Here is a 20,594-nt window from a genome sequence, read left to right on the forward strand (position 1 = left end):
TAAGGATTTAAAATGTCAGTGTTGGTTACAGGGTGATGTCAACAAAATGGCAACATAGAAATTTCTAGCACTCATCTCCCACCCAAAGACTTTACAAAAGTACCTTCACAAGAGCCAGGATTCTAGATGAGGGATACAGCAATTGAGTGAAGCACAGAAATAAGAAAAGACACAGTAAATATTCACACTCTACCGCCTTCACATCCTCCAGGCCTAGGCAGCTCAGCATGTGAGCAGCAGCAGCAGCTCCTCCCTAGGTCTGGGAACCTCCTTTGATACCAGGCTCCCTGCCAAGCTGACCAACCTCAGCTCCAGGCCTTATCTTCAGAAAGGTCATATTCTAGTAGGATCTTACCTCTCTTGTTCACTTCACAGCTGTATTCCCAGCACTCGGCAGTGTTTCACACATAGGAGACCTTAACAAATATTTGTGCCATAAATTATGTCAATGAATAGACCAACAAGTAAACTATATATTACACACTATAAATGTCAAAAAGAAAACAAGCAGGAACATGTAACGGAAAAAAAGAGAAAAGATGAGTTGTTTAAATATCATTCTGTCTTTGCAGGCTTAAGAAGCAGTACTAGGCTCACAGGTTTCTATTCTAAAAGATAATTTTGTTTAAAGAGGAGATCATAAGACAAAGGTAGATTTCAGTTTTTGAATTTTATTTTTTATCCAAGTAAAAATTCATGTAGTAGGAATGACAATGATGTTACAGTGTCTTTCTCTCTCTTTTTTTCTTTCTCTTTTTTTTGCATGTTGTTTGAGGAAACATGTACTTCTCCATTTTAATTCAAAGTTCTAGTGACCAAAGGTCTATGGTTCTACAACCTTTAAAATTCTCAACTTGATTCTATTCATTAAGTTTAAAGTACAAAATTTTTATCAAAGTCCAAAGCTGTAGTCATTGACTATGCTGTTCGTGTAAATTGCTGTATGAAAGAGATTTCTATAGATCCAATAGAATAAGATGCCTTACAGTGTGGAACTGTATTTGTAACTAACATGCCTACAATTTTCCCTGTGGTATGTGTCAATTCAATGATGTAACCTTCTTCACTTAGTCCTGTGCAATGCGCCCTAGGCATCTCAGTAAATTTTGTTTTCACATAGGCAAGTAGCCTTGCACTTTTCCTTAAGCAATTCATGCTCACATCCAGCTGTCTTCTTCAAAGAATCACAGTTACTAAGCAGATCTTCATACTCGCAACTATTGGCTGTGAGGAAAAAAAAATGAGTTCCTCATTATCATTTTCCTCACTAAGAGCAAAACAATCTATACATTCAAAGTACACGAGACAGGTAGAACTGGACAAAACAAATCAACATCACTTACACAATGATGGGCTTACCCTTTCTTGAGGGACATATCAGGTGCCTTAGTTGAAGACACTGATTAAACCATTTTAAAAAATTTTGAACTTGGTAGTATGTTTCTAAAATAAATTTCCCCATTTTTCTCCCTTAGCCAAGAAAGCTAGATAAATATAAATAAATATCTCCACATGCAGTCTAATATGAGAACCACTAGTCAAATACAGATATTTAAATTTAAATTATTCTAAATTAGACAAAGTAAACAATTTCGTTCCTTTTTTTAAAAACAATTTAGTTCCTTAATCTTACAACCATATTTTAAGTGTTTAAAGGGCCACAGGTGACTACTGACTACTTGTAAGACACATGCTGATTGAGAACATTTCCTTCATTTCATACTATTGAACAGCACTGCTTCAGACTCCAGTGCTTTCTTTCTGAAGAAAGAAATTTATATGGGAAGATAAAGATGCAAAACCATGATAATATGTCTTCTTTTCTTCTTGTATTTCTTCTTAGATCCTCCCTAGGGGCTACAATCTCAACAAATCTCAAGCTAAACGCATCATACCACCTACAATGCTGACAATTTTTGGGTGTGGTCTCCTTCTACCCTTCCCACAATCTCAGAGAAAAGGCTCTCTGACAACTCAGTAATTTAGGCCAATAACTGGACCAGTTTGAATTCTTCCTTCCCTACTTCTGACTAGCACTCAGTCAGTACAGGTAACAAATACTGGCTATTCTATTCCTTGTTTTCCAATCTCATCCAGTTTTCTTCATTTATTTTGTCAGTAATGCATTAAAGAGACCTTTTTTCCCCCCATGGATTTCAGTGGTTTTCTAGCTGGCTTCCATCCAATTGTTTTTTTTATACTATTGCTAGAAAGCTCTTTATAAAACATAGTTCTGTCCCTGTCACTCTTATTTAAAATCTTTCAATTGAGTGCTTATTGATAATAGATAAATTCCAAGTTTCTTACCAAATAGCATTCAGAAGAGCTATAAATATGTAACTTTTTTCCTTCTTTAGTTGATTTTATAGCTTTAATCAATATTCTGAATTATAGCTATATAGTTCAGTCAGTAAGAATGTTGACCAATGATGAATGCAGTTGAAGGGTAAAAATATCAAGGAATGAGATTCATCCCCTCTATTATTCATAATAATTTTTATACAAGTATTCCAACCATAAAAAGCTAACAGCTATTTTTATTTCTTTTCACTACAACTTTGGAAATTACATGTATGACATTTATTTTAGTCTCTTCATTTGCAACAATATTTTTGTGGGTTCTGTGAGCCAACATTATATATAGATTTGATTTTGTCATTAAAAATGTGCAGTAAACTACTATCAAATTATAGGGAAAATGATTATTAAGTTAAATATTATGATTCTAATTATACTATAGAAAAAAAGTAGTTGGCATAATGAATTCTTAGCACAAAAATAACATAATATTTGGTTTGCCTGTCTAGATTGAGCTATATTGTGATCTTACACCTACAGACTTGCATTTCAAAATAGGACTTTTGACATAATGTCACTAACTTTGATGAAATGAACTATTTACCAGAAACATGTATAATTAATATTAATGGGCCATGCATAGTCACAAAAATATGTTGACAGTAGATCTTTCATTATCTTACATATGGTAATATTCTTTTTGTTACAAATAATATGTAGGTTACTAAAGTGTGTAAAATGTTTACATAAACACACACTGTTCTGTAACATAATTGTCTTCTCCATAAAGATATTATTTATGTTGGTTACTTTAGCAGATTTCTTAGCCATGAAAAGAAAATGAAATATCAAACTTTTATTATAATAGCAGGGCAATCACTTCAAACTTACTGCATAGTCCATTGTCACAGTTACCAGGGCAACTAGCACAAGGTGTTCCTTGTTGGTAAGGGTTATTCTTTTTACTCACATTATTGCCACTGAAATTTAAAATACATAATGTCAAATATTTGTCACTTTATAGTTTAGCTTATACTCCCCAAGAGCAGTACAAATTACTAAATATTTTCAGTTACGTTAAAAAAAACTGAAAAATTACAACTCCCAGTGAGCAATTCAGGTAACATTCAAATTAAGAAAATACTTCACATATTGACCCATCTTCTTGACTATAATTCTTCAGGCTGAGCAACTAAATCAGATTAATTGGAGTCTCAAGTACCTAGAGTATCTTTTCATGTGGCAACATTCTCTTCATCTGCCAACAGATTCAGTCAAATTGGTAAGGCAGTACAGCCCTATGTGCTAGCTAGAGGTAGAACATATCCATCAGAGAGCCAAAGGAACTCCTGGGAAGCAGGAGGTTGCTGTTTGGAAAAACTGTTTAATGTTACAATATCATTTTATATCTAAAAGATAATAAAATACAAAATTTCTCTAGTAGAAACCAGAAACAGTAAAGCCCCAGTATATAAATACATATAATTTTACCTTCCAGATGGAGGTATTGATATTTAAGTAGTGGTATGTGTTACTGGGACAAGGAAAGAAAGAAATTTGTGAGTTTCTAGAGTTGGTATGTGAGAAATTTTTATGTTTCCCAAAAAGGGAATGTTCATTGAAAAGTTTTGACAAGCATGAATGCAATCACATACAGTTACTTACAACTCACTCACTGGTAATCATTACTACTGGACATTTAGTTCATCTGAAATACAAGAGAGTCCAATCTCAGTATGTCAAGTGAGCCAAGAACACAAGGCCATGCATCTGAAACTCCGTTCCTTCACAGAATATAGGTGAACATGTGTAAGAAATGTGGGTAAGACAAAAACATATTATGGCAGTTCTGGAAAAATGTGAAAGACACAAACATGTTCTGGAAACTCTCTCACCACTGCTTTCCATCATTATTCACTCCAACTCTCACCTCAGATGCCTGGCTTCAGATCCTCCTGTCTTAGAGCCAGCCAGTGGATGCACTATTATAGGATTTCAATTCTTTCTACTAAACCCTAGTAAGTGCCTGAAGGAAAATGACGTTGGAGGTCTACTCACCCTGGAGATGCATATGCTCAAGTTACCTACAGTCTAAAAATAAATCCTGTAGGAGCCTGGTTTTAGGGGCCTCCTTGACTCCAGTGGCAAGGAATTTCAGACATTGAAAGAGATTAAGGTTAACAGATATATTGAGATTAGATTTCATTATAGCCACATAATTTATTATGGGTAAGTTCAAACATGATCCCTGATGAAAAAACATATTTCCTGCTGCAAGCCAGGACCTTAAAGCATGGTTCATTGTGGAGAATTGGTGAAAACTGCTGAAAACCAAACACTGAAGATGTTCTTTTCTGGACTCTGAAGCACATTAAAGATCTCTTGAAAAACCTTTGAGACCCAAAAGAAGGAATCATCTGTATGGTAATAATGTAGGTGGTTTTTTTTAGATAAGCAGGGCAAGGAATATTTTAACAGGAAGAGCCGAAATCTGTCATCCCCTACTTGTCATTCCACTACCTGCCCTTGCTTATCTATTAAGCAGCCATTCTCTAGAGTATGAAGTTAGTGAGAACTGATGCTATCAAATCTAGGGAAATGTGCACTACCCATGCTCATGGATAGCCATGAGCCCAAGGGAAAAGTGACTGAGAGAAAAGACGTCACTTTGTAACTGAGGACACAGAGCTTCAGATTTTGTACTTGGACTGGAGAACGTAGTCTCTTCCATGATAATTTGAATGTATCTTAACTTAAAGCATTTCCAAAGATTTATTCCTTCTGGATGGACCTAGAGGGTATTATGCTAAGTGAAATAAGTTGGACAGAGAAATACAGATACCATATATTTTACTTACATGAGGATTCTAAAAAAAATAAAATAAAAAGCAGAAACAGATAATAAGTACAAGAACAAACTGATATTTGCCAGAGGGGCAGGAATGGGAAGATGGGCAAAAGAGTTGAAGGGGAGTGGGAGATACAGGCTTCCAGTTATGGAATAAATGAGTCAAGGGGATAAAAAAGTACAGCACAGGGACTATAGTCAATGGTCTAAAAGCATTGGATGGCGACTGGTGATAGCTACCCTTGTGGTGAGCATAGCATAAAGTAGAGACCTGTCACTATGTTAAACACCTAAAACTAATGTGACATTGCATATGAACTACGCAATGATTTTTAAAAATGAAAAAAGGATTTATTCCTTCCCTTCACTGAATTATGTTTTATATTCTAGTTTGTTTACTATACAAGAATTTTCAAATATTAAATTGCATTTAGTGGTATTGCACTACCCTCTAAGGTATATACTTACGCAGGACAATATTGGCAGACATAGTAGTATTTTAGACTCTCTTGATTGGGACAATAGGCAATTCCACATCCAACACGATAAGAAGAGTACCAAACAAGCTACAAATCCAGAAAGGAATATATGAAAGTACATTAAAGAGGGAAAATATTGAAAAAATAGTGGCAAATGTAAAACCAAAAAAATGGTACAATTATAGTCTGTAGCCAGGTACCCTTCAAAAATAATTAGTTCAATTATTGTAACAAATCACAAATTTTAAAATATTGTATTTTAATGTCCACTAACTATTTTATCCATTTCTAATTCTGAAAAAGTATAGAACATACTTCCTTCCCAAGAGTTATGCCAGCAATGGAAAAAAATGACAGCTCTAGATGAAGTACCAGCCAAGACTATTATATCTATTCAGGCTCTTACCCAAATTGAACATTGGACCTGGTCATAATTCAGAGATGCTTTCATATTAAAGCATTTGTGATGGAAGTATTTTCATTCTTACCTGGGTGTAATGTCCAATAACTGCATCAGAACTCTTAGGTCCTACACCATAGACAAAATTATGGCGCTCCTCATACCAGTTTTGGATCGCATCTGACCAGGGGGTAGGGTCACTTGACATATAGAGATTCTCACCACATTTTGTACCTAAAGAGGAATGGATTGTTCTTGAAGAAGCAATAAACATGCAATGGCAAAAGAAATCAACTATATGAACACAAGGATGTTGCCCTTCAAACACAGTGCCTATACTCATAACTGTTAATACATAATAAAAAGGCTTCTGTATTTCTCAGCCCTAAAGCTGAAGAGAAGACAGATCTGTCTTGGTACACCTGGATGGCTTAGTGGTTAAAGAAACTGACTCTTGATTTCAGCTCAGGTCATAATCTCAGGGTCCTGAGATTGAGCCTTACACATCAGGCTCTCCAACTCAACAGGGAGTCTGCTTGAGGATTCTCTCTCTCTCTCCTTCTCTCCCTGATCCTGCCCTCTACTCACACACATTCTCTCTCTAAAATAAATAAATAAATATTTTAAGAGAGATCTGTCTAGCATGCTGAGGTTGTCATCAACATGCAAAACTTGGAATAGGTTAAGAAGACCTTATGCTTTAATAATCCTCTGGAATATCAGAGATACATTATTTTTTATGCTAAATTCCTCACATATGTAATGTCTCCTGTGCTCTCGGCTTTGTACTGTAAATTTGCAAAGACACTGACCAACTTTTTCTTCTTTTTCTCTTCCTATTGTCTGTATTCACCAGAGATTTTGCACATATCGGACCCTTTCTAAGTGTTTATGATTATGATTTTGTGTGCACTTGGAAAAAAGTTCTACAAGCAGTCTCTAAGGGCTCCAATTAAGAGGCAACTGACATCAGGATAGATGGCAGATTTCAAAGCTTTTGGGTCCTCTCTTAATCACTAAATCAGAATGTCCTAAGGCCAAATCTTATTAGGCAAAGAAGAGCCTTGCAGATAGTGACATCAGCAAGATGGTGAAGTAGGAAGCCCTGGACTCTCCTTCCTCTAACAAACACCCTGATCCAGCAACAATTCCTGAACAATTTGCCCTTGAGGGAAATCCAAAAGTACCCTGGGAGAATATGAACCCAGACTCACTGTCCCTGCAGGGAAACGGGGACACCCTCTTGCTAGAATGCCTACGTTCAGCCCAGTGCCTGTCATCTGATCAGGAAGGTGTCCCCTAGCTCCCAGCTTCTCCCAGGGGAAGCAAAGAATTGGTTCATGTGTCCAGTGTTCCAACCTTCTGCAAGGAAGCTTGCCAGTTGTCTGGCTTCTTGCAACTTTGACAGTCAGGCAGAGGCTAGCCCCCTGAACCAGAATGGAGATGGTGTCATTGGCAGTAAGTACCATATTTCTTCCCCTTGGCTCAACACAGAGCAAGTAATTGAAAAATCATAGTTCTCAGCTTCCTCCTGGGGAAGCAAAGAGTTGATTGATGTGTCCAATGCTCCAATTTCTCCAAGGCTGCCTAAAGACCTGACATCTGTCTTGCCAGTCTTGGAGCTCTGATGGGTTTGGTATAGTTACAGTGCTGCACCCTGGGTGAGAGCAGAGATGGTGGTTTGGATTGGTAGATGCCAATGATCCTCTCCCCAGCTCAGCACAGAGCAAGTAGACAACACCACTGCTGCCTGTTTCCCCCTTGGGTGGGAAAAAGTTGGCCTGTGCATCCAATGCCACAGGTTTTCCAGATACTGCTTGAAGAATTGACTTCCGACTTGCCTCTCTAAGAATGTTAACAGGTCTAGCATAACCAAGATTTGGAGCCATGAGAACAGAGATTTGGGTTCATAGTTGCCATAGCTTCCCTTCCTAGTTCAGCACTGAGTGAGCAAATAAAAATCTCAAGCTTCTAGCCTCTTCTTAGATAAGGAAAGAGTTGGATGGAATGCCCAAAGATCTGTCTTTTTTCAGAAGGTTGCTTGAGGAATTTACAATAGATCTTTTCTGACCACAGTTTTAATAGACATTCTCTAAAGTGTACAAATGGCCAACAGGTATGTAAAAAGGTACTCAATATTTCTCATCACAGGGAAATGCAATTCGAAACCACAATGAGATATCATCTTATATCTTTTATGATGTCTATAATGGGGAAAGAAAAGGACAACAAGTGACGAAAAGGATGTGAAGAAATTGGAATCCTGTATACCTTTGGTGCACAAAAAAATGGGGTAGCTGCTGTGGAGAAAAGCATAGAAGTTCCTCCAAAAATTAAAGTAGAACTACCAAATGGTCCTGTAATGCCACCTCTGAGTATTTATTCAAAAGAACTGAAATCAGGATTTTGAAGAGATATTAGCATTCTTCATATTCATTGCGGCACTATTCATAGTAGCCGGTATATGGAAACTAAAATCCATGGACAGATGAATGGAGGAACAAAATGACACACACATATACACCATGGATGTCATTCTTCCTTAAAAAAGAAGGAGATTCTGCAATAATTGAGTAAGACAATGTGGATGAATCTTGAAAACATGATGTTAAGTGAATTAAGCCAGTCATGGAAAGACAACAATTGCATGATCCCATTTATATGAAGTACCTTAAATAGCCAAATTCATAGAATTAGAGTAGAACAGTGATGTCCAAGGATGGGGGGAAGGAGAAATGGGGACTTACCAGTCAATGGGCATAAAGTTTCAGGTAAGCAAGATGAATACTTTCTAGATGAATAAATTCTGCTATACAACATTGTACCTAAGTTGATAATATTGTTTAGTAGACCTAATTATTTGTTAAGGGTGTAGGTCTCATGTTAAGTGTTCTTACCACAATAAAATTAATAAAAAGAAAGAAGTGACTTGATGCCCAGAAACTTCTATCTTTTCAAGCTCTCAATTACTATTTATATCTTGTAGCTTGAAAAATAATGTCTATATGCTGCTTAAAGAGAGTACAAGATATTCTTGGCTATCTCTTTTAATATGGATAAAAGAAACTAAGAATCTAATAGTAAACTTGCATCTTTAAAACCATTTGTTTTAATCTTCTACTGAATGCAGTCATTCTCTTCATAATTCCATTAACAGAACAACATTAACAATATAAATAATAATTGTAATGACATTACAGGTAAAAATTCATTGCTTTCAAATTGAGCTTGCCTATATATAGGTTATAGTTGCTAATATAAATATTTTATTTATATTTTCTAAAGATTTTATTTATTTATTCATGAGACACACAGAGAGAGAGGCAGAGACATAGGCAGAGGGAGAAGCAGGCTCCCTGTGAGGAACCCGATGTGGGACTCGATCCCAGGATCCCAGGATCATGACCTGAGCTGAAGGCAGACACTCAACCACTGAGCCACTCAGGTGCCTAATAATATCAATATTTTATGTAAGGCTTATGCACAAAACTTTTTTTTTCTTTCATAGTATTGATAATATTTGATAAGGATTCAAAAATTCAAAAATGAATCAACAAACCCAAATTATTTATCATGATTTTAAAAATTTAAGTATTTTTAGAGAAAAAATTCAGGAATAAATCACCATAATTTATTTAGTATATCTTATGAATACAAAAGAAGAGATATAAAAACACCAAAGCTATACAATATCACAAAAAAGAGCAGTGGATTAGAAATCAATAAGCCTGATTAACTTTCCAGTATATGACACACTTCAGATTGTGTCTTGAGGAAGTCATTCCTCCCCTGGCCTCTTCTCATCTTTAAATTTGGAGAAATGATAGTACATGACCTGTTGACTCATGAGCTGGTTGGGAGGAACAAATGAAGTACTGTTTCAGCTGTTATTTGCATAATGTAAATGATTAACAAGCACAAAATAGTACCTATAATTCTCTCTCCCTCTACAGATACTTTAATTTTAAAAGCACTACAGGGGCACCTGGGTGGCTCAGTCTGTTAAGATCTGACTCTTGATTTCAGCTCAGGTCATGATCAGGTCGTGAGATCAAGCCCTGCATTGGGCTCTGTGTTCAGTGTGGAGCCTGCTTGAGATTCTTTCTCTCCCTCTCCCTCTACTCCTTTTCCCTCTGCTTGCACTCTCTCTTTCTAAAAATAAATTATAACAATAAGAAATTTAAAGGAGCAGTATAAGCAACACTTATATTCTAAGTCTTTTTAGAACATCCCAGAAGTTCTATTCTATTTGATGTTTCCAATATTATTATATTTGTTCATTTATTAAACAAATATTTACTCATTTACATACTGGTTTTTCGGTCCTCTGGCACGCTGTGTTCTAAAGTGCACTTGTTTGCCCACTTTTGGGCATTTGCTGCCGCATCTCTGTTCCATTCCTAAATGTCATAAGAAAAAAAGAAAAGACTTTAAAGAATCAACTTTAATGAAGCATATAGTTCCATGATCTGATTGGTAGATTGATTTGTACTACTTTAAACTTCTTTGATATATTACATAATCATCAGTGGTGTGAAACCTTTTTGTTAGCGAGGTACGTGCGTGTGTTTTTCTGCTCCAGCACCAATTTCCAAATGAGGAGAAGTTCATAAATGATGTGTCTACTAAGAGAAATATCTAATATCTAATAACATGATAGTATAGGAACCACATGTGGGATTTTTAGTGATGGGGCTACTCTAAATATTCAACATGTAAAGACTTCGAATTATAGTTCCTTAGTAATAAGCAGGTCTAGATTATACCCTATTTCATTTGCAGCTCATTGCATTCAGATGGGAAATATGTAGTTTTATGGACTATATCCTGGAAAGTGGGCTGTTATGTATTCTAAATGGCACTGATTTTGACAGAAAAGGGACTTTAGTGGGTGTCTGGCTGGCTCAGTTGGTAGAGAACGGGATTTTTGATGTTGGGGTTCGAGCCCCACATTGGGCATAGAGATTACTTAAAAAGAATAAAATACATAAAGGAAAGGGGTCTCCTTTATTTTAGACTAGGGTAGATAGTGAACAAAATTGCAAATGACTTCATGTCCGAAGATTTGGCTTCTAATTTTGCCTTCCCAACTTAATAGCCCTGTAACCTTGACAAATTATTTAACCATTATAAGGAAAATTAGTTTCTGCTCTGCCCACATTACACAGCTCAAATGAAATAGTAAAACAGAAACAAAACTTGTAAGCAAAGTTCTTCAGAGATGCCAGTTACCAGCTCCCTGCTCTAATCACTGCTGATTCACACACTAGCCTTTATCACTGCCTCTTACCATCTTTAGCATGTTGCTGGCAGGTGGAGAGACTGATTTCCTTAGTTCATTGTGTTTATTTACAATCTCCTTTTGGACTTGCGTTTGAGTGGTTAACAAAGCAGTAAAGGATGGATCCTAAAGGGAAATAACATTAAAGTTACCCTTCTAACATTTGTTAAAATTGCATTTAAGAATGAATAAGTGAATTCAAGGGAGCAAAGATCATTTTAAAAAGCATTCAGTTCAAGTCAATATTAGTTGTTAAGCATTGCTAATGAACCTGAGCCAAAGCTATGACAAATACGAAAGAAGTAATTTGAAGCTTTGAGAATGAGGATGAAATTCATGGCATGACAAATTAAAATCTCCTTTGAGGCCACAGATGCCAATTTCTAGTTTCAAGGGAACTCATTGTGCTTTTTCTCTTTTCATGGCCCTTCCAATCCTGTTATCTCTCTAGCTCCATCCATGTTATTGCAAATGGCAAGATTTTATTCCTTTGTATGGCTGAATAATGTTTCATTATGTGTATATACACAATAATATAGCATATATAATATATATCAGGTATGCATGATATATAATATATGTATCTACATATATGTGTGTGTGTATATATATATATATATATACATATATATATATATATATACTCCTTTATCCATTCATCTATCAGTGGACACTTGGGCTGCTTCCATAATTTGGTTAATGTAAATAATTCTGTAATAAACATAGGGATTCATATATCTTTTCTAATTAGTGTTTTCATATATTTTGGGTAAATACCTTGTAGTCAAATTACTGGATCATATGGTAATTCTATTTTTAATTTTTTTGGAAAACCTCTGCACTATTTTCCACAGTGGCTGCACCAGTTTGCATTCCCATCAACAGTCCATGAGGGTTCCTTTTTCTCTACATCCTTGCCAACAATTTGTTTTTTTGTGTTGATTTTATCCACTCTGACAGGGGTGAGTTGACATCTCATGGTTTTGATTTGTATTTCCCTGATGATGAGTGACATTGAATATCTTTTCGTGTGTCCATTGGCCATCCATAGGTCTTCTTTAGAGGATGTTTGTTCATGTCTTCTGTCCATTTTTAATTGAATTATTTGTGCTTGTGTGTTGAGTTGTTTTGGTTCTTTATACTTTTCAGGCACTAACTCTTTATCAGATATATCATTTGCAAATATATTTGTCCATTCAGGAGGCTACCTATTAGTTTTTTTTTTATTGTTCCCTTTGCTGTGCAGAACCTTTTTATTTTGTTGTGGGCCCAATATTTATTTTTGCTTTTGTTTCCCTCGCCTCAGGAGACAGATCTAGAAAAATGTTCCCTCAGCCAATGTAAGAGACATTACCTTCTGTGCAATCTTCTAGGATTTTCATGGTTTCAGGTCTTCAATCCATTTTGAGTTTTCTTTTGTGTATGGGAGTGAGAGTTTTGCTTCTTACCAATTTTGATGCCTTTTATTTCTTTATGTTGTTTAATTGCTGTGGCTAGAACTTCCAGTACTATGTTGAATGAAAGTGGTGAAAGTAGACATCCTTGACTTGTTCCTGACTTAAGGGGGAAAGCCCTCAGTTTTTCACCATTGAGTATGATTTTGGCCGTGAATTTTTTATATTAGGCCTTTATTATACTGAGGTATGTTCCCTCTAGACCTACTTTGCAGAGACTTTTTATCATGAATGGATGTTGTACTTTCTCAAATGCTTTTTCTGAATCTGTTGAAATGATCATATGGTTTTTATCCTTTTTCTTATTCATGTGACATATTGCATTGATAGTTTTGCAAGTATTAAATAAATCCTACTTGATCATGATGTATGATTTTTCAATTGTATTGACATTGTTTTAAACAATAAATTTTATTTTTAATGAGTGGGCTAATAGTCTATAAAAATAATATATCTACATCCTAATCCCCAGAATCTGTCAATATCAACTTAACTGGATAAGAGTCTTTCCAGATATAGTTAAGGATCTCAAGATTGAATCACCCTGAATTATCCAAGTAGGACCTAAATCCAATGGTAAGTATTCTTATAAGAGATACAGGAGAGATCATGTGAAAAGGGAAGCAGAGAATAAGTGATATAGCCACAAGCTTAATTATCACAGTGATTGGTCAAAGCCACCAAAGCTAAAAGACATGGAACAGATTTCCTCCTAGTTCCGCCAGCAGAAGTGTGGCCTTACTGATGTCTAGATTTTAGGCTTCTGGCCTCCAGAACTGTGAGAGAATAAATTTCTATTGTTCCAGTCCACCCAACTTGCATTCATTTCTTACAACGGCCCTGAGAACTTAATACATTATTTAATTATTTATCTGAAATATGGTTTCATCATATATTGAATATCTAAGTTATTAGTGAGATATTTTCTTTCTTTTTTTGGAGGGGGGGTACTAAGTCTTTGAAATCTAGTGTATATTTTACAGTTACAGTATGTAAGCCACATTGTAAGTATTCACTAGCCACATATGACTGGTGGCTCTAAGCTAGCAATGAGTACTTTATGATATACCAAACACTCTTGCCCCTTCTAGTCTCAAAGGACCTAGCCATCCCATAAACTTTTGTGGATAGCTTTAGAAAGATTTCCCAATTTAACTTTACCTTTCCTTCTGTGGGTAAAGATGGAACAAGAACAGCAGCCAGAAACACCACGACTGGGAATAAAGCCATTTCTGGGAAATAAGTCAAAGAGAACAATGATCTGCATTAAAACATGTAGTACACAGCTCCCTGACTATGAGGAAAAACCAATGTAGTGACCTTGGTTAGTTTAAAGGAAATGTAATTCCGAAATTCATAAAAAATGTAGCAAGAGAAGATTGTTATTTGGTGCCAGTAAAACCATAATCGAACAAACTTTATCACTGATAGGGACAATAAAAAATAAACTGAAACACTTGACTAATGCTCTTGAAGTATACCTATATAGGTTAGGGACATGTCATCATATTTCTACTTAGTTCTATTGCTCTTAAATACATTAAAAATGTGGAAAAAACAAACTTCTTCAGGGTTAATTAATGTACCTCATTAATTATTCATTGATTTGGGGGGAGAATTTATTTTCAGTGTACACTATCTCTTGGTTTGCTCTGATCTATAAAAAGTAAAATTGCTTGTTCTTTTATTTACACATGATTCTAATCAAGATTCTAAGGTTATGATTACACAAAAATAAATGTACAAGGGAGCTTGGGTGGCTCAGTCGGTTAAATATCCAACTCTTGATTTCAGCTCAGGTCATGATCTCAGGGTTGTGGGATCGAACCCCATGTTGGTGACCTGCACTCAGTGTTGTGCCTACTCTTTCTCTCTTACCCTCTACCCTTCTCCCACAGGCTCATGTGCAGGTGTGTTCTGTCTCTCAAATAAATAAACCTAAAACAATAAATATACAAACATTTTATTGGTGGTTATTTTACTGGCAGAAGGATTAGAAGTTATTTTGATTTTATTACTCTATCTCAAATTTCCCAGTATAAAAAAAAATTACAAGTAATATGTTGAAAATCTAGCCTGTTCAAATTTTCTGAATCCATGATTTGATACAAAATTTGTTTAATATCTTCATTAACTTTATAAGAGACACCCAGCATTGGGTTGTCTGTGTTGTCCTTTCTCAGTGTGTCAAAAAAAATTCGTTTCTTGATCCTTTAGATGAAATGAAGCAATGAGTCCACTCAGTTAAAAAAAAAAAACACTCATCTTCTGGCCATTAGTCATAGAAATTATTCTATAGACTAAAGGAATGATGCATTGGTTTGTATTCTTTGAGACTGGCACTCCCAAATTCCTGAAGAGAAAGAATATTCTAAATAATTTATCTGTGATACTTCTTAGGCCTTATTGATTTGTAAACAGTAGACAATTGATACCTGTTCCATATATTCCCTTATTCCTCAATAAAATGCTCAAAAAAGGGAAAAGATTATTTGTTGACCATGTAATGCAAAATTTGCTTTCTAATTTCATCATCATTTCTTGGTGGGTGTGACTATATTTTACAGATGAAGAAATTGAGGGTTAGAACAATTAATTTACCTATGCCAATGGTAAGTTCTTAAGTAACTTCAGAAATTAGCCTTCAAGTATAACATCAAAATCAATGCACATTGAAAGGAACATAGTTTCACCTGAGAAAAGCAATGTTTTTGTAGTACACTGGAGGCACTCTTTCCTTATTTTAACAATCCCTGAATTAATACATAGCCATTCATGTTCACAGTAAAAATCATCAATGTGGAAGTATGTATAATATATACAATTTGTCATCCTTTTACATGTCTTCTAGTGAAGGTAGTTTTAAAATAATTGTTTCAAAGTTGTAAACCTGAGAATTATTTATATTACTTATTTTAATATGAACTATAAAGAATTAAAGTTTCAACTTGATAAAGTGAGTAAAGAGTAAAAACTGATTCTCTTAATAAAGATTTACCCATAAAGTTTTGAAAATCATGGATAAATGTGTTAAATATATAATTTGAGCATTGGCAAAACATAAATGACTAGCAAATAAAATATTCACATTAGAATAAATGAGTTACTTACTCATTATCACTTATCACTTACTGTTTGTTATCAGAGCAAGATGAAGTGTTTGCTTTATCTGAAGAAAGAAGGAAGGTGGAAAGGAGGTTAGAGCACAATATATGATACATCTTTTCTGTTTTAGAAAATTCAGGTTGTGCAAGTAAATCTAAGTCAATAAATTTTTGAAACAGAATTTTTTATACTAGTATCTTCAAATTTCATTGCTAGTTGGCTATCATGGCTTTTGACATTATTTAGTTTTCATATAGCTTGTTTTTAAAGTTTTAAAAAGACAAACCTTACTGAGATATAATTTACATACCATACATACAATTCATTCATTTAAAGTGTGAAATTCAATAGTTTTTGCATTCCATTAATTGTTACCTATTGCTTTTTTTCTGAAAGTAGATTATGTTTATTCAGTCACTGTACTAAAACATAAGCAAATTTTAGAATACACTATGAAAAGAGTTTGAAACTGATTTCAAGGTGGTGATAGATTTCATCACTCAGCTTCAGTCTTATTCTTCAAATTTATTTTTATATTTAACTTAGTCTCAATTCTACCATTTACTTTTTTCACAATACTGGCAGGATTTTATTTCTTATCCTTTAGAAAAGCATTTCCAAAGACTGATACACATATCACTTTACTTTTTTAAACTTTAACTCTAAATTTAATTTAATTAACACATACTGTATTATTAGTTTCAGAGGTAGAGTCTACTGATTCATCAGTTGTATACAACACCCAGTGCTCATTACATCAAGTGCCCTCCTTAATGTCCATCATCCAATTATCCTTTCCCCCATCTACCTCCTGTCCAGCAGCCCTCAGGTTTTTTTTCCCCCTAGAGTTCCTCATCTCTTATGGTATGCCTCCCTCTCTGTTTTCATCTTATTTTATTTTTCCTTCCTTTCCTCTATGTTTATCCATTTTGTTTCTTAAATTCCACATATGAGTGAAATCAAATGGTATTTGTCTTTCTCTGGCTGACTTATTTCACTTAGCATAATACCGTCTAGTTCCATTCACATCGTTGCAAATGGTAAGATTTCATTCTTTTGGATGGCTGAGTAATATTCATATATACGTAAGTCTAGCATCTCTTCTTTATCCATTAGTCTGTTGATGGACATCTGGGCTCTTTCCATAGTTTGGCTATTGTGGACATTGCTGCTATATACATTGCAGTGCATGTGCCCCTTCGAATCACTATGTCTAGATAAATACCTTTAGATAAACACCTAGTAGTGCAATTGTTGGGTCATAGAGTAGCTCTATTTTTAACTTTTTGAGGAACCTCCATACTGCTCTCCAGAGTGGCTGCACCATTTTGTATTCCTACCAACACTGTAAGAGGGTATCCCTTTCTCCACGTCCTTAACGTCCTTACCAACATCTGTTGTTTCCTGAGTTGTTGATTCTAACCATTCTGACTGATGAGAGGTGGTATTCTAATTAACATGAGTTAATACAGCATGCCTTCCCTCCCTAACCAGTCCTCCTCTCTTCCCAGACACACTAAAATCTGGATACTGCTTTTTTGGCTTAGTATTTTTATAATAACCACTTAAGACTTGTTAATCATTGTGAAGGTAACCAGGATCCTACCTCACAGCTCAATTCCTGTGGGTCAGCATTCCTTTACTTCTCAGTTACCAACTTTCTATGACTTATTGGTTAAGAGCATAATCTTTGGAAGCCATCAGTTTTGGGAAATCCTGTTTCCATTTTCTCTTTTGTAAAATGTGGATTAGCATATCAATAGCTTTGCTTTGAAAAGTGAATGGCATGATATACATAAAGCCCTTAATACAGGGATCCCTGGGTGGCGCTGCGGTTTGGCGCCTGCCTTTGGCCCAGGGCGCGGTCCTGGAGACCCAGGATTGAATCCCACATCGGGCTCCCGGTGCATGGAGCCTGCTTCTCCCTCTGCCTATGTCTCTGTCTCTCTCTCTCTCTGTCTATCATGAATAAATAAACAAAATCTTTAAAAAAAAAAAAAGCCCCTAATACAATGCCTGGCATATAATAATAAATGGAGATTATTAATATTTTTATTGTGATCCTTTACAATGTGTAGTGGTTTGCTGGTTTCATAAGATCTTTTTATGAATGCATGTTGTTTGATTAAATTGGTAATTTTATATATATATATTTAATTTTTTATTTATTTATTTATGATAGTCACAGAGAGAGAGAGAGATAGAGGCAGAGACATAGGCAGAGGGAGAAGCAGGCTCCATGCACCGGGAGCCCAACGTGGGATTCGATCCCGGGTCTCCAGGATCGCGTCCTGGGCCAAAGGCAGGCGCCAAACCGCTGCGCCACCCAGGGATCCCAAATTGGTTATTTTAGAAGTGTCTATAAGATCTGTTTTTACTTCCAGGTTTCATAGGGAAAAAAATCAGCATAATCTAAGTGGAGATTCAAATATTCAAGGCCCAGTTCTACTGGAAATCCTCTGGATAACTTTAAGAAAATGATCTAACATTTGGGCTGTCATAGTCTCACCAGTTTATTGACAGACATACCTATTAGCCTGATAATTTTGTAGAGCTCATTCAATGAGATTGCAATCATTCATTGGGATTCCACAATTCAATAGACCAAGATGTCATATATTCCTCCCTACCAGTCTCCTTTTTCCCTATCCCCATTCACTCAACCTATACTCACGTTTGTTGCATCAGTGAAAACAATGACAAAACCCACATTCATACGTAGTTGAAAAGTTGGCTGCCATTTTTCCCCCTTGCTACTTACTAATGGAAAAGTACCGTGTCCTTTCTTACAGGTGTTTTAAGACTGAGATGACATGGTTCTAAGGTGTCTGTAGGAAAATCATGGTGTTCAGTTTCATAATCCTAGAACAAAGAAAAAGACAATATTTAAAATAAAGATGGGAAGAATAAATAGGTAGTATCAATAATCTCTGTCCCAAACTTCAAACTTTATTGTGTTCTAGTATTACTCTAATATTTTCCTGTAATTTTTTGATCTCACCATTAAGACCATAATATCTTTCTGAGATCAGATTATGTTTTGATGTCTTGGTGTTTCCTTTAAATAACAAAGAAGTGGGCTTCTTAAAGAAGTTCATTTGAAAAATAAAAAAATTAAAAAAAAAAGAAGTTCATTTGATTTTCTTAGAATATCACTGCATATTTTCCAGACTTCCAAATCCTTATACACTTAATTTTTTTAAAAAACTACTTATTTATTTAAAAAGGAGGGTGGGAGACAGACAGACAAAGATTAGGTAGAGGGAGGAGCAGAGGGAGAGAGACAAGCAGACTCCCAGCACTAAGCACAAAGCCCACATTGGCTCCATCCCACAACTCTGAGATCGTGACTGGAGTGAAATCAAGAAACCTCACTTAAGGGTCTGAGTCACCGAGGCATCTCCCCTTAGATTTGCACTCTTTTTTCTTTTTTAAGATTTTATTTATTTATTCATGAGAGGCACAGAGAGAGACAGAGGCAGAGACACAGGCAGAGGGAAAAGCAGGCTCCATGCAGGTAGCCTGAGGTGGGACTCGATCCCAGGTCTCCAGGATCAGTCTCTCCTAGACCGCTGAGCCACCAGGGCTGCCCAGATTTGCACTCTTTAGAAGATAATTTTATAAGTGGTCACCCACATAGTATTTACTACATGGACTTGGGGTCACACTTTTATGTCTTCATGTCTTTTCCTGGAAGCCAGTAGATGACAAATAGTCCAGAAGTGTCAACAGCCATAAGTCTAATTGCTTGTAATACACAGTTTCTAATGACTGTGCATTTAAAACACAAATAAGAAACTAAGGTTCTTAATTTGACCTCATGAAGCCCTGTTTTACAAATGACTTCAGGCTTCTGCTATGAATCAGAGCATTTCCTGTAAATGGAATGACTCTTTTAAGACAGGTAGAGTTTCCATAGTATAAACATCGAAAGGCACCTTGAAAGTCTTTGGTGAATCGAAGATAAGCAACAAAAGTGAAAGTTATCTATCTGCACTGCAGCAGCCCATGTGCCCACCAGAGTGCCAGAAGAGGCATGGAGGCCCAGAAGACCTCTCATCTCACAGAACTTTCTCTGTCATGTTTACCCCACCTCCCCAGCCCTGGCCATTTCCTTTCCCAGACTGCTCCAATTCTTACCCTGGCTCCAGAGCCCAGATCTTCCTACAGTGGGGACGCAGCCAGACTGGCTGCTTGCCTGCTGCTTGGACAGAGAGAGTGAAATACCCATCCAAGCAGGTGTGTGTGAGCCACGAGTGACGTCACGGTGCTTTGTGCCTTCAGCGCAGTCATCAGCTCACCGAATTCCCACAACTGCCCCATCTCCCGGTAGTGTCGCGCTGACGAAATCCTACAAAATCCTGCTTTCCCTTGAGGAAAGGAAGTGTCTGCTCACATGCTTGAACAGTAGGAAGAAGATGGAGAGAGTACTAGGATATGTATATATTTTTTAAATTTATTTATGATAGTGAGAGAGAGAGAGAGAGAGAGAGAGAGGCAGAGACACAGGCAGAGGGAGAAGCAGGCTCCATGCACCGGGAGCCCGATGTGGGATTCGATCCCGGGTCTCCAGGATCGCGCCCTGGGCCAAAGGCAGGCGCCAAACCGCTGCGCCACCCAGGGATTCCAAGTACTAGGATATGAAAAGCATAGCAGGTGGTTGAAAAATGAGGCCTTCCTTTTCAGACAAGAATTCCTGAATTAACACAGGTCAGATTTTAAAGAGCAG

At 36.2% G+C, this 20,594-nt stretch overlaps 1 protein-coding gene across 5 annotated transcripts; it reads right to left on the reverse strand.

Moving 5' to 3' along the window:
* Positions 1–651: 651 nt before the first annotated feature.
* Positions 652–20,158, reverse strand: LOC112641720 (cysteine-rich secretory protein 2-like). 5 transcript variants are annotated; one of them, XM_025419005.3, is made up of 10 exons: positions 20,006–20,156; positions 18,656–18,727; positions 15,893–15,929; positions 13,922–13,992; positions 11,316–11,432; positions 10,338–10,425; positions 6,114–6,259; positions 5,615–5,712; positions 3,190–3,278; positions 652–1,224 (listed from the first exon to the last, which is right to left on the reverse strand). In XM_025419005.3, exons 4-10 carry the CDS (start codon positions 13,988–13,990, stop codon positions 1,097–1,099), a joined length of 735 nt encoding a protein of 244 aa, XP_025274790.1. In that variant the 5' UTR covers positions 13,991–13,992; positions 15,893–15,929; positions 18,656–18,727; positions 20,006–20,156; the 3' UTR covers positions 652–1,096. The 5 variants fall into 5 exon arrangements, with proteins under 5 accessions (XP_025274790.1, XP_025274788.1, XP_025274789.1 ...); XM_025419003.3 differs by having other exon boundaries at positions 15,872–15,929; XM_025419004.3 differs by having other exon boundaries at positions 18,627–18,727.
* Between the last annotated feature and the right edge of the window lie 436 nt (positions 20,159–20,594).

Source organism: Canis lupus, chromosome 12, assembly GCF_003254725.2.
Source record: "Canis lupus dingo isolate Sandy chromosome 12, ASM325472v2, whole genome shotgun sequence".
In the NCBI taxonomy this organism is placed as follows: Eukaryota; Metazoa; Chordata; class Mammalia; order Carnivora; family Canidae; genus Canis; species Canis lupus.